The 13,435-nt window shown below is 43.8% G+C and overlaps 1 protein-coding gene across 1 annotated transcript in view; it reads right to left on the bottom strand.

Moving 5' to 3' along the window:
- LOC117363669 (sodium- and chloride-dependent betaine transporter-like) overlaps nucleotides 1–13,435 on the bottom strand; it is a 108,424-nt gene that overhangs the window by 15,364 nt on the left and 79,625 nt on the right. Inside the window, exons 10-12 of the mRNA XM_033951775.1 lie at nucleotides 12,062–12,174; nucleotides 9,093–9,230; nucleotides 1,113–1,215 (exon numbers count right to left, since the gene is read on the bottom strand). Coding sequence (XP_033807666.1) covers nucleotides 1,113–1,215; nucleotides 9,093–9,230; nucleotides 12,062–12,174 — 354 coding nt within the window. The remainder of the gene's footprint in view (nucleotides 1–1,112; nucleotides 1,216–9,092; nucleotides 9,231–12,061; nucleotides 12,175–13,435) is intronic.

The following is a 13,435-nucleotide window of genomic DNA, read 5'->3' as shown; positions in this document are numbered from 1 at the left end:
GCGGAAACAGGAAGCTGCGTTAGAGGGAAGCTTTGGGCAAGCAGCACCGCTTACACAATTACAGTTCCCGTTGCCTTTCTTACCCGCGTTGCTTGCTTGTCTTACTTTCCATCGATTGGGGGGGGATTCCGGGGGGGGGGGGGCTGGCCCGGGGGGAGGGGTCCGGGGGGCCCGTGTTGCCAATCGATGCTGGAGGGGCCCGTGTTGCCAATCGATGCTGGAGGGGCCCATCGCCGTTTGGAAAAAACAATGTTGATGCCCTCCTTCATCAGGCCTCCCTGACCATTTCAGGCCCTAGGCACTTGCTACTTGGCCTATTGGTTAATCCTGCCCAGGGCCCAGGGCAGAAATAAAGGAGGGGCCCCTCTCCCAATTTCCACACCCACCGTATACATATAAAACTATTTTAAATGACTTCTTCACACATATGTGACACTCAGGGCCCATGAAAAACTTGATTTTTAGCAAGAATCTACACGTCACACAAGAGTGTACTTAGGAAAAGGCAGCATCTTACAAACTGCAGTGAGCAGTACAACATCAATACCACATTGTAAAACTAAACAAGCCAGACTAGTACAGATCAATCCTGCACAGTCAATCCTAACAGAAAACCATGTCTTTCGAACACACAGAACACAGAAAACACCTTTGCCTAGCATGGAATATGTAATCACAAACTAACCCCTCCCCCTTTTACAAAATTGTAATGTGGTTTATAGCCTCAGTGGTAACAGCTCAGATGCTCATAGAATTCTGAGCATCAGAGCTGTTACCACCAAAGCTGGCGCTAAAAAAACGCTCTACAGTTTTGTAAAAGGGGGAGGAGGGGGATAAAATAGAAAGATGCAGACAAAGGTTAAATTGATTCATGTCCCCTAAAGTAAAAAATAAAAAAAATAAAAAGTTTTTCTACCTTTGTCTTCTCTCTCTATAAGACGCACCCTTATTTCCAACCAATTTTTTTGGGGAAAAAAGTATGTCTTATAGAGTGAAAAATACAGTAATTTCATAAGAGCTTACTTGAGTATACAAAAGACAACTCTACAAGCTTTAGTACCTTATAAAATTGCCCCAAATCTTGTCAACCACAATCAGTAAATTCTACTTACCATATACCCAGCCAATACAGACAGTTTCAAATGTTCCCACAAAGAATAGACAAAAACCACTGACTGCGTAAGAGTCAATGAGTTGGAAGATATACATTCCACCCTGTAATGGGTAGAAAATAAAGGCTGTGAACTGAAATTAACCATAGATTAAATTTAAATGTCTTGATAAAATTATTTTATTATGGAAGGAAATGACATTATTTTCCTATAGAAATCATGGAGGTAAATTTAATGAGGGTATTGAAGAGCTCCAGTAGCTGAATGTTTAAAAATGAAGTACAATGTCTGTAAAATAAAAACACTGTGGAAAAGATGTCCAAGATGCAGGCTTTATTGAAGATACAGTCATAAAATTCACATAATAAAATGTCTAGGACCCATAAGATGGGAACTGTGGACCCAACACGGTCCGTGTTTCAACGACCCTGTCTTCCTCAGGGGTCCCTAAGAGTCCTAAGTCAAAGAACATGGATCAAAGTCCTGCTTGCGAGCTCTGCGTGATAGAGTAATGTTTTATTGTGTAGAGCATGGGGACATTTTAAGATTGGGATACGGTACTGGAAATTAAATGATAATTTATTAAAAAGATTTTAAAGTAGTTCAGAAGATAAAACAGACTATCAGAAATGTTTGGGATAATAACAGTATCGATCATTATTCACCTGTTACAATTTGGGAATTCCTAAAAACTGTTTTAAGGGGAGAATTAATCTCTACAGCCTCATATAAGAAAAAGACTTGAAAAAGGGAGAAAAAAAATTGAGAGAAATTGATGGGTTTAGTAACACAACATAAGAAGGAGGTGGGGGGGGGGGAACAGCTTAGGACTCAAATAAAAGAGATTCGTATGGCTTTGGAAAAATGGAAGATGAAGCTATTCAATTTAATCTAAACCGCTTTAGACTTAAACATTATGGAGCTCATCCTATATAATAAAAGGCTAATTCGCGCATGCGCACTCCTATTTGCGTGCTTCCATGATCAGTAGTTCCGTGGCCGCAGGAGTGCGCATGCGCGACTCGCCAGCCTTACTTCCCAGCATCCGCGATTTGTTTTTCTCCGTCCCCTTCAGTCCCTCTAAAGCTTCGGACTATGGACCCCCAAAGCCACCGCAGCTCCTCTCTCATCTTCCGACGCAAGTGCAGCTCATGAGAGGAACCGCGGTGGCGGCGGCTTTGAAAACGGCTCCCTTGCGGCGACAGTCTCCCAACAGATATTCTCACAGTGCCCACCCCACCTCCTTTTTTAGCGATCCATCGAGAGGCTCCACAGCCTTCTTCCAACACCTACCGAGCCCCCAGCGCTGCTTTTAACTCTTCCTGCACTTGGCCCAAGCCGACAGTACCAGCGATACAAAAACTGAAAAAGGAGGCGGGACTCTTCCCCACACAAAGCCCTACGCCCGCTGTTCACACAAGCCAAACTCCCACGCAGGCCACCTTACAATCGCACACGGGAGCCCCAGCCCGATCGACTCCTCCAGGCCGACTATGCACCGACCTTGCTCGAAATCACAGGCACAACTAAGCGCCAGGTCCTCCCGAACTTGCCCAAACTCCACACACACCTAATTGTCAGCTCATTTGAAGAGCCCGAACTCACAGCCACACCTAAACATGCAGGGTCGTGGGAGGATGCGCCCTGGCAAGTGGTGCACAGGGACTTGAGAGGGAGGGAAATTGGCTGGGGAGAAATACAGGCAGACAGCTTTGTGATGTTCCCAGAACAAATGTGGCAGCTCAACCTAACCTGAATGGAAGTAAAGAGGTATGTACGTTCTTCTTTGCTTCCACAGTTGTCAAAACAAATTTCAGACACTCACAGAAGGACAGGAACACTGGACAAGGAGAGAGAGACACACAGACACTCACAGAAGGACAGGGGGCTAAAGAGACAGATTTAAAAAAAACAAACAAACACCACAGAGGACAAGGACAGAGAGACACACAGACACTCACAGAAGGACAGGGGGCTAAAGAGACAGATTGAAAAAAAAAAAAAAAAATACAGTGGACAAGGAGAGAGAGAAACAAAGACACTCAGAATTTCTGGACAGGGATCTAAAGAGACATTGAAAAAAAAAACCACAAGAAACACTGGACAAGGAGAGAGAGACACACAGACACTCAGACTTATACAGATTTGCAGAAAAAATGGACAAAAAAACAATTTATTAAGCACAAAGTATGCAACAAATAGGAAAAATATAAAAACTTTAAATAAATCAACCATATGATGGATATTAAAGCTCTCACATTAAGTTTTCAGTAATTTTCACATATATTCTAACACCCGTTAATCTAACGGGCTTAAACACTAGTAATAATAATAATAATAAAAAGTCTACAAAGTGGCCTAAATGGGTTCTTGGATGATCAAAAAGCCTGATCATCCAAGTACCCATAACCAAAGCTGGTTTTAGATGTATCTAAAACCATCTTAGACCAAGTCAAAACAGGTATAAGTGCCGCCCACAGGAGGGTCCTAAGGCAAATGGGCCAATTCCGGTTGGCCCAGGTACCTAAGGCCCCTCCTGTAGGTTGGGTTTGAGGCACCTGAGCCAATCAGGCCCTAAGGCCTGCCATTCTGCGGATGGCAGACCTGCCGGATGGACAGGCTTAGGACCCATCCATCCGTCTAACATTTTTAAGGTAAGGGGGGTGTCGCAGGTGGGGGTGGGGTGTCATAGGATTGGCAGGGGGTCTTGCGGGTCGGCAGGTGGAGGGTATTCGGGGGCTGATCAGGAGTTCAGGTGGGCAGTTGGGGGGGCTGCATTGGGGCAGGAGGGCCTGGGATCCCTCCTGCCCATATCTTAGTGGGGGTGGGGGGTAGGGGGGTCATCAGGGCAGGAAGGGTTAGGTTCCCTCTTGTCCGATCTGATTGGGGGGGTCATTGGGTTAGGATGGATTGGGCTCCATCTTGCCCATGTCAAGTCAGGGGGGGGTCGCCGGGCAGGAGGGGTTGGGCTCCCTCCTGCCCATATCGTGTCGGGGGGGGGGGGGGTCGTCGGGCAGGAGGGGTTGGGCTCCCTCCTGCCCCAGCCAATTGCGGGGCTGCGTCGGGGCAGGAGATGTTGAGCTCCCTCCTGCCCGATCTTGTTGGGAGGTGGGGGGTGGATCGCAGCATAGCCAAGGGTTGGACGATATGCAATGTTTAAGTCTAAGGCGGAAGGAGGATTAGGTTTACCTTCTTTAGAGAATTACTATAGAACTGCTCAGTTGAGAGCGATAGTTGAATGGCAATCATATCCACTCAAATTATGAGTAAGGGTAGACCAAGAAATGTTGGAAGGGCTAGAGGGTATTAAGGATTTGAAATATTTATCTTGGGGGAAGAATTAATTAATAAAAGTAATCCTTTTAGTAGATGTTCTATAGGAATATGGAAAAGTATGGGAAAAAGAACTTCTGGGAAAAGAAAAAAATATTTATTTTTCTCCTATACTGTATTGTATGTACAAGATTTTATACCAGGTAGGGAGGGGGGAATTTTTAAGAAGTGGGAGGAAAAAGGTTTGAGGTGTTTTGGTCAACTTATTGAGGAAGGGGAGGTTAAAGCATTTGTAGATCTTCAGGATCAATATCAACTGGAAGCGAGAGATTTTTTCCCCTATTTACAGGTGAAAAATTATATTATGACATGTAAGGGGATGGGAAAAGAAATTTTAAAGAAATCTGAATTTGAAAAGGGGTTAGGGAATCCAGTTGCTAAAGGATATATTTCTTGGTTATATAAAATTATAAATGATGATAAGAATATGAAAATATCTTACACTTCTCCCTCCGAATCCACGGGGGTTAGGGGAAGAGCCGGCCCGCGAATATGAAAAAACTGCGAATAATATTCAGGCCGGTTCTGACCCATCCCCTGCTTCCCCTGGCATCCCTTAAGCCTTACCTGGTGGTCTAGCTGGTTTTTGGGGCAGGAGCGATCTTCCTACACTCCTGCCCCGTGCAGATCATTCATGGGAAATGGCTGCCGTGAGCTCCTGTAGTTTCTCGAGACTATGACGGGAGCTCACGGCAGCCATTTCCTATGAGTGATCTGCACAGGGCAGGGCTCCTGCCCTGAAAACCCGCTAAACCACCAGATAAGGATCCAGGGGGTCTAAGAGGGCTTAAAAATAGCCCCCCAAATTAAAATGGATTAAAAAAAAGATAAATCACGAATAACTGAATCCACGGATGCTGAAACCGCGGATTCAGAGGGAGAAGTATATATGAAAGCATGGGAAAAAGATTTGGGGAAGGCATGGTCAACTGATGAGTAGGAGGCAATTGCATCACATCTTTTCCATACAGCCAGAGCAGCCACTTTGGTGGAAAATGCTATTAAACTTTTAGTACGATGGTATATTACTCCGGTTCTAATTAGTACATGTACTAAGGAGAGAAATGATGCTTGTTGGAAAAGGATATGGGGAAAGAGGTACATTCTTTCATATGTGGCGGGAATGTCATAAGGTTCAGAAATATTGGGAGCAAGTATTTCATTATGTGAATAAGTTAATCCAGATTCCTCCTGCTATGAGTGCTGAAAGGGCATTGTTGGGAATTTGAGTAGAGGACCTATCATCCTCCCAATTTAAACTTGTAGATTTGGCATTTCTAGCTGCTCGATTAATATTGGCTCAGCAATGGCGTACTCCACATATACCCACAATAAGAGATATGAGAGATCATTAAGGAATAGTATGTGAAAAATATAGATTGTCGGCCCTTCTATCAAATCAATGGGCGAAGTTTAAAGATATATGGGAGAAATATTTACTGTTGCTTAATAAAATAGATTTGAACATATTGAATTTTGAAAAAGAGGATTTTTGAAAGATATAAATTGTATATTATCCTACCCTTATGAAGAGAGAGTCCAGGCCTCCTGAGGGGGTGGGGGGGGGGGAGGGGAGGGAGTGGGATTCTTTTAATTGTTTGTATGACAAGACATGTTATTTTACTATCTATCAAGGTTATGAATCATGTTAAAATGTAACATATCTTGCACCGAGATCATTGTAATTTATATTCTTTTTGTTAAAATTATTATAATGAAGAATAATTTAAAATAATTTACCCTGCCACCCCCCCCTTTTCAAAACTGTAGCACGGTTTTTAGGCTTCTACGGCTGGTGTCATAAGAATAGCCTTACTGGGTCAGACCAATGGTCCATCCAGCCCAGTATCCCGTCTTCACGGAGGAGAATCCAAGTCACAAGTATCTGACAAAATCCAAGTCACAAGTACAGTCTTCTGGGTCTTGCCGCATCTGAGCAAGTAGAGCCGACATATCAGCCTTCATGCTGAGGCTTTCTTCTGCTGTTTATATAAAGACAAACTGCAGACCTCCCAGCATACTCTGAAGAAAGCCACAGCATGATGGCTGAAACATTGGTTCTACCTGCCCAGACATGGCGCGACACGGAAAACTGCAACAATCATTCTGGATTGTGTCATTGAATATCCTTATAGACCACCGCAGCACCATCTGCATCGCACCAGAGTGGTCTATGGGCAGTCCTTTGAGTTATCTGGTTAGTGGCGATGTTCAGTCCTCTAATAGCAAAAAGGTTCTAACTCTGGGGCCCTTTACTAAGCTGCAGTAAGCATTAATGCGTGCTTATCGCCGTTTAAAAAGTACTGCAGCGGGGCACACTCAGTCATCCTATGGTAGTTTTGGGATTGGCGTGCAGTTTTTGCGTGCTACAAAAAAGAATTCATTTTTTAGCACTGAGGGTGGAGAGTAGGTGTGTTTTGTGCTAATTGGTTAGGGCGGTGACGTTACCATGCACTAACGAATTAGCGTTTGGTTAGCACGTGAGCCCTTTCCACCTAGAGAATAGGAGTCGATAAGAGTTCACACACTAATGAGGAATTTAGTGTGTGGCTATTAATGGGAATAATGGAAAATGGGGACACTGGCGACTCTCCTCTCTGCTCCCCCTCCCCACTCCACTTCAAATGTTCACTATAGTGAGCAGCATCTTCTACCTGCTGCTCGCACTAGCCTTGGTTTCCTTCTGACGCCACTTCCTGGTCATGGAACCATGATGTGATGTCAGAAGGGAGCCGAGGCCCGCACATGCAGCAGGTGGAAGATGTTGCTCGCACCAGTGAATGTTTCAAACTAAACTAAACTAAACCTTAAGTTTGTATATCGCATCATCTCCACAGAAGTGGAGCTCGGCATGGTTTACAGGAATTGATATAGAAAGGAACTCCAAAGAAAAGTAGAAGAACTTGGTACAGAGAAGTTTAGAGAAACTTAGTATATCGAAGAGGGAGAGGTCGTTACATTTTAGAGAAAAGCCATGTTTTTAAATGTTTTCGGAAGAGTTGGAGGGAGGTCAGACTCCGAAGCGGGATAGTAAAGCTGTTCCAGAGTTCGGTGATCCTGAAGAAGAGGGATGTCCCTAATTTTCCTGCATGGGATATGCCCTTTAAAGAGGGGAAGGATAGTTTGAATTTTTGAGTAGATGTGGTGGTGTTGGGATTCGAGGAGTTCCAAAATAGTGGAAAAAGGGGAGGAAGGATGCCATGTAGAGACTTGAAGGTTAGGTAGGCACATTTGTAGTGAACTCTAAGTATTACTGGGAGCCAGTGAAGCTTAGACAGAAGCGGGGAGACGTGGTCGAATTTGCTTTTTGCTATGATTAGTTTAACCGCGGTGTTCTGAATCCGCTGGAGTCTATGAAGGCTTTTTTTTGTTAGGCTTAGGTAGATGGAGTTACAGTAATCCAGTCTGGAAAGAATGATGGATTGAACGAAGACAGCAAAGTGTTGTTGATGGAAGCAGGATCTCATTTTCCTTAACATGTGAAGATTGAAAAAGCATTTTTTTTTACTAGGGAGTTAAGGTGGTCGTTAAAGGACAGTGTAGAATCAATGATGATGCCCAGAACTTTGCTTGAATGTTCAAGCTGCAAAGTGGTGCCAGAGGAAAGTGGGATGAGGGTGGGTAGCTGATCTAATTTTGGGCCGAGTCATAGTAGTTTTGTTTTGGTCTCGTTTAGTTTCATTTGTACGGTGAGGGCCCAGGATTGGAGGTTTGATATACATGAAGAGATGTTCTCAGAGAGATTGGTGAGGTTAGAGTCGGTCTCGAGGAGGACAAGGATGTCATCAGCGTAAGTGTAAAGTGTTTCCAAGTGGGAGAGTTGGAGGAGTTTCAGGGAGGACATATAAACATTGAAAAGAATTGGAGATAGAGGTGAACCCTGGGGAACTCCACAAATCGGTTTCCAAGGAAGGGATGAGGAGCCATTCATGTTAACGAAGTAGGAGCGGTAACGTAAGAATTTTGAGAACCAATCTAGGACTGTTGAGTTTATGCCAATTTCAGAAAGTTGGAGAATTAGTATATCATGATGGACAATATCAAAAGCCAAAGAAAGGTCAAATTGAAGAAAAACAGCGAACTTATTGCAAAGGTGTGTGGGGGTGCGCACTCAAGCGATGAAGGGCAGGGAGTACTCATGCAATGGGGAAGAGCAGGGTAGGCGCATGGGGCAGCAATGCTGGGTGCCAACCTCCCTAGCTATGCCACTGCACCCAAAGTGGTTTTCAATATATTGAATAGTAATCAGGGATTCTTAAGTATTTTTCCCTATCTGTGTCAGCAGGTTCACACACTAAGTATGGTACTTGGGGCAACTGAGTGCTAAGTGACTTGCCCAGAGTCACAAGAAGCAGGCTGGGCTTGAACTCACAACCTCAGGGTGTTGAGCCAGTAGCTCTAACCACTAGGCCACCTCTCCACTCTTTCTCTACCCCTGTATATGCCTTCCTTGCAAATACATGCTATGGAAGCTATGAGGATATTTGCAGGTGATATGCTATCATATACTATTCTAAATATTTGATTTCATAATGCAGGAATAAATGTTAGTGCCTAATTTACTCTCAAACCCTTCAATAATGTAGACATTATCAAGACATTTCTATATTGAGAAAAAAAGAATAATAGAAGACATAAGCTTCTTACCTCTGTGATTAAGAGCAATCCTAGCAGAAAACATATGATACAGAATACCAAGATCAGGATCTCTCGGCTATAACGTTTTTGGGAAAGACTTGGGAACAAGTCCAACGTAGCTGTAGCCAGGGTCTCGACAGAGACAAACTGCAGGAAAAAAAAATCACATTTATAATCCAGGATTTTACATCTGTTGGGATCTCTCACTTTCTTCAGTGGATGATAGCTAATTCATATAAATATGAAATTGAGGCTGCTGAGAAAGACAGCTGTTTGCAAAGATGTAATCATATTTGGACACCGTTGCACAGATTTGCCACTATACTTCATGTACATTACATATTCCATTCTTTAACGTATCACATAGTTTGTTAGATGTTGTTAAGAATATGTATACTTTTTGCTTTCTTGGCAATCTAATAAAAAAGTATATTTGATCCCTCACTTTTCTCCTATCTTCCTATCTTTTTCATAAAGATAGGATAGTTGGTTACCTCCGGTGCTTAGAGTATGGTACTGCAAAAGCCAAAGCTCCTAATTTCAACCCTGGAAACAACTATGATGCCGATATTCAGCATGGTTTAACAGGCAGGAAAGATTACCGTCAGGGTGCACCTGGAAGTTGTCAGGGCCCAGTCAATATTCACTGCCGATGCTTCAATATCTATTCAGGCAAGTAGGACTACATAAAGAACAGTCCCAACTTGGACAGATAGTAATCTGAGTACCAGTGCTGAATATCAGCTGGTTCTAGATAACTTCCAATAGCTGCAAAAATCCCAAACTGGACATGAGAAGCAAGCAGGCTGAGGACAGATTCAATAAAGTAGGGGAGAGAATGGGCCCCAGTGGAACACCCCAGGGAAGTGGGAAGAAAGATGTGTCTACAACAAACAAAGAATGCAACAAAACTGCAGTAAAAATATTGAATCGAAGAACAAAAGCAAAAACTGCATGAATGGTGTACATGATGCCAAGTCTTTAATGAACAAACCTAAACATAAATATGGTCATAAAACAGTTTGTATCCAAAAGGATTGGTGAACCGGGACCCGACACAGTCCATGTTTCGAAGAAACACTCCTTCCTCAGGGGTCCAAAAGTATATCATATACAAGGAAATCTTATGGATAACAACTGGAAACAGTAGTATGATGAACAACTAGGCAAGCTGTATGAGCCTGCCCAAGAGGGCCTGCCTCTTCAAAATGGGCTTTTCCCTTCCTGATGCATCCTGGGATATACTGGGAAGGGGCCAAAGGCCATGATAGGCCCAGATACCTAAGGCCCCACCCATAGGAGGGGCCTTTTATATCTGAACCAATTGGAGTCTTAGACTCCTCCCAGTGCATCCCAGGATACACTGGGAAAGGGAAGGCCCGCCATTTTGAAGAGGCGGGCCTTCTGGCAGGAGGGAGTAGGCATCCTTAGAACATAAGAATTGCCATACTGTGACAGACCGAAGATCCATCAAGCCCAGTATCCTGTTTCCAATAGTGGCTAACCCAGGTCCCAAATACCTAACTAGATCCCAAGTAGCAAAACAGTTTATATGATGCTTATCCTAGGAATAAGCAGTGGATTTCCCCAAGCCATCTCAAAAATGGCCTAAGGACTTCTTTTTTAGGAAATTATCCAAACCTTTTTGACAGTCTTCCTCTACAGGTATGGGGGGATATAGGGGAGAGGAGGATGTTGAGGGGTTGTGGTGGGGTGTTGGGGGTTCAAGGGGGCCTGGTGGCAGGAGGGAGTGGACATCCCTCCTGCCAATCTTGAGGGTTGTTGTTGGGGGGTGTCAGGCAGGAGGGAGTGGGCATTCCTCCTGCTGATCTTGAGGGTGGGGGTTTTGGTGGGGTTTCAGGCATCCCTCCTGCCAATATCGGGGGGGGGGGGGTTGTCAAGTAGTTCTCTGCCTACCAATCAGCAGAGCCACAGTTTTGGGGAGTCCTATTGGCTCAGCTGATCGGGGTTTCCCATGCCGCGATCAGCTCAGCTGGCTGTGGCATCTACTTTCACAACTGGAAAATGTAGGCCAGCATTTTACAGACCTACATTTCAGGCATCTGAAGTGGGTCTATGGGGATGCATAGGGAAGCTTAAACACCCTGAAGGCCACCTCTGGGTGAAACCATGCCCATGCCCCGCTTTGGGCATGCTTAAGTGCCATAGACCCATGACAGATACCTACAATGTAGGTGTCCTTTCTCGCCCAAGTTTGTTTGTTTTTTAAACGTGCATCCTGTTTGGCTGCCAAACAGCGGGTGGTAGGACACCTACCGCCACCTAAAATTGGGACACATGATTAGAGAATCAGGCCCGAGGCATGTCTACCACTGAGTTTTTAGTGAGCAGTCTAGCTATAACACACATAGGTGTTTTTTTAATAATTACATAAACACCTTTTATTTTCCAAAGCATTTTCTTCTTAAATAAATGAGAAAATGGCAACAATCGCTACATAAATGTCTTTTTCTAATCTTCCCCTTCCCTGAATGAGCAATTTTTTTCTTTTCTGTTACCATTGGAGTTCTTTTCTAAGCTCTTATTGATTTTATTTATTTTGCAAATCGCTTTGACTTGGCTTAGATTTGTAGATTTGCAGTATATAAGAATTTTTTTAAAAAAAATTAAATTAAAGCGCTAATATTCAGAGCAAGATAGCCACTAAATATTAACGCTTAGAGGCTAGAAGATGATAAACCTGCTATATCACGTGATTTAGCCAGTTATCTGTGAAATTTAAAGCGCTAGCCAGCTATGTTTAGCATTCAAATCAAGCTGCTTAAACTATAAACTTAGCCAGCTAGCGCAGAATATCGACTTATCCGGCTAAGTTTATAGCAACTAAAAATAGACCAGGTATTCAATTCCGGTCACTGGAAATGACCTGGCTTTGAATATCTGGGCTCAGCCCGGCTATTTCTCGCAGTCTGAATGTCAGCCCCACAGTTTTTATTTCCAGTGAAATATTTGCTCACCTCACTATCCAGTCCTATGATGATCAACATAAGGAAAAAGAAGCAGGACCAGAGCGGAGGTATCGGCATCATCGTTACAGACCTTGGGTAAACAATAAATGCTAAGCCAGGACCTGCACATAAGAAGAGACATAGAAATTGATTTTTTTAAAATACTGAGACCCCTGTTTACTAAGGTACTCTGAGGTTTTGGACTGTGACTCTGTGCAGCACTGCATGTGTCTGGTAACAGAAACATAGAAAATAGTAACATAGTAACATAGTAGATGACGGCAGATAAAGACCCGAATGGTCCATCCAGTCTGCCCAACCTGATTCAATTTAAATTTTTTTTTTTTTTTTCTTCTTAGCTATTTCTGGGCGAGAATCCAAAGCTTTTCCCGGTACTGTGCTTGGGTTCCAACTGCCGAAATCTCTGTTAAGACTTACTCCAGCCCATCTACACCCTCCCAGCCATTGAAGCCCTCCCCTGCCCATCCTCCTCCAAACGGCCATGCACAGACACAGACCATACAAGTCTGCCCAGTAACTGGCCTAGTTCAATCTTTAATATTATTTTCTGATTCTAAATCTTCTGTGTTCATCCCACGCTTCTTTGAACTCAGTCACAGTTTTACTCTCCACCACCTCTCTCGGGAGCGCATTCCAGGCATCCACCACCCTCTCCGTAAAGTAGAATTTCCTAACATTGCCCCTGAATCTACCACCCCTCAACCTCAAATTATGTCCTCTGGTTTTACCATTTTCCTTTCTCTGGAAAAGATTTTGTTCTACGTTAATACCCTTTAAGTATTTGAACGTCTGAATCATATCTCCCCTGTCTCTCCTTTCCTCTAGGGCAGGGGTCTGCAACCTTTAAGACATAAAGAGCCACTTGGACCCGTTTTCAAAAAGAAAAAAAAACTTGGAGCCGCAAAACCATTATAAAACAAATCTAACACTGCATATATTGTTTCTTATCTTAATGCTATATACAGGATCACTAAATTGAAAATAAAATCATTTTTCCTACCTTTGCTATTTGGTGATTTCATGAGTCTCTGGTTGCACTTTCTTCTTCTGACTATGCATCCAATCTTTCTTCCTTTCTTTCAGCCTCCTGTATGTTTCCTCTCCTCCAGACCTCATTCTCTCCCCCAACTTTTTCTTTCTGTCTCCCTGTTCCCCCTTCTTTCTGTCTCCGTGCCCTCCCCCAAGCCACTCAGTTTGCTGCCACCGCAATCGGGGAACAGCCCCCAAGCCACCGCCGTCCCAAGCTTTCCCTGCAGAAGTGTTGCGCTGACCAGCATTCCGCTCCCTGACGTCAATTCTGACGTAGGAGAGGAAGTTCTGGGCCAACAAGGCATTTCTCCTCATTCCATCCAGCCTGAGCCC

Source organism: Geotrypetes seraphini, chromosome 7 (assembly GCF_902459505.1).
Source record: "Geotrypetes seraphini chromosome 7, aGeoSer1.1, whole genome shotgun sequence".
NCBI classification, from domain to species: Eukaryota; Metazoa; Chordata; class Amphibia; order Gymnophiona; family Dermophiidae; genus Geotrypetes; species Geotrypetes seraphini.
The sequence above is the reverse complement of the archived record's forward strand: the minus strand, read 5'-3'. Positions and strand labels throughout refer to the sequence as shown.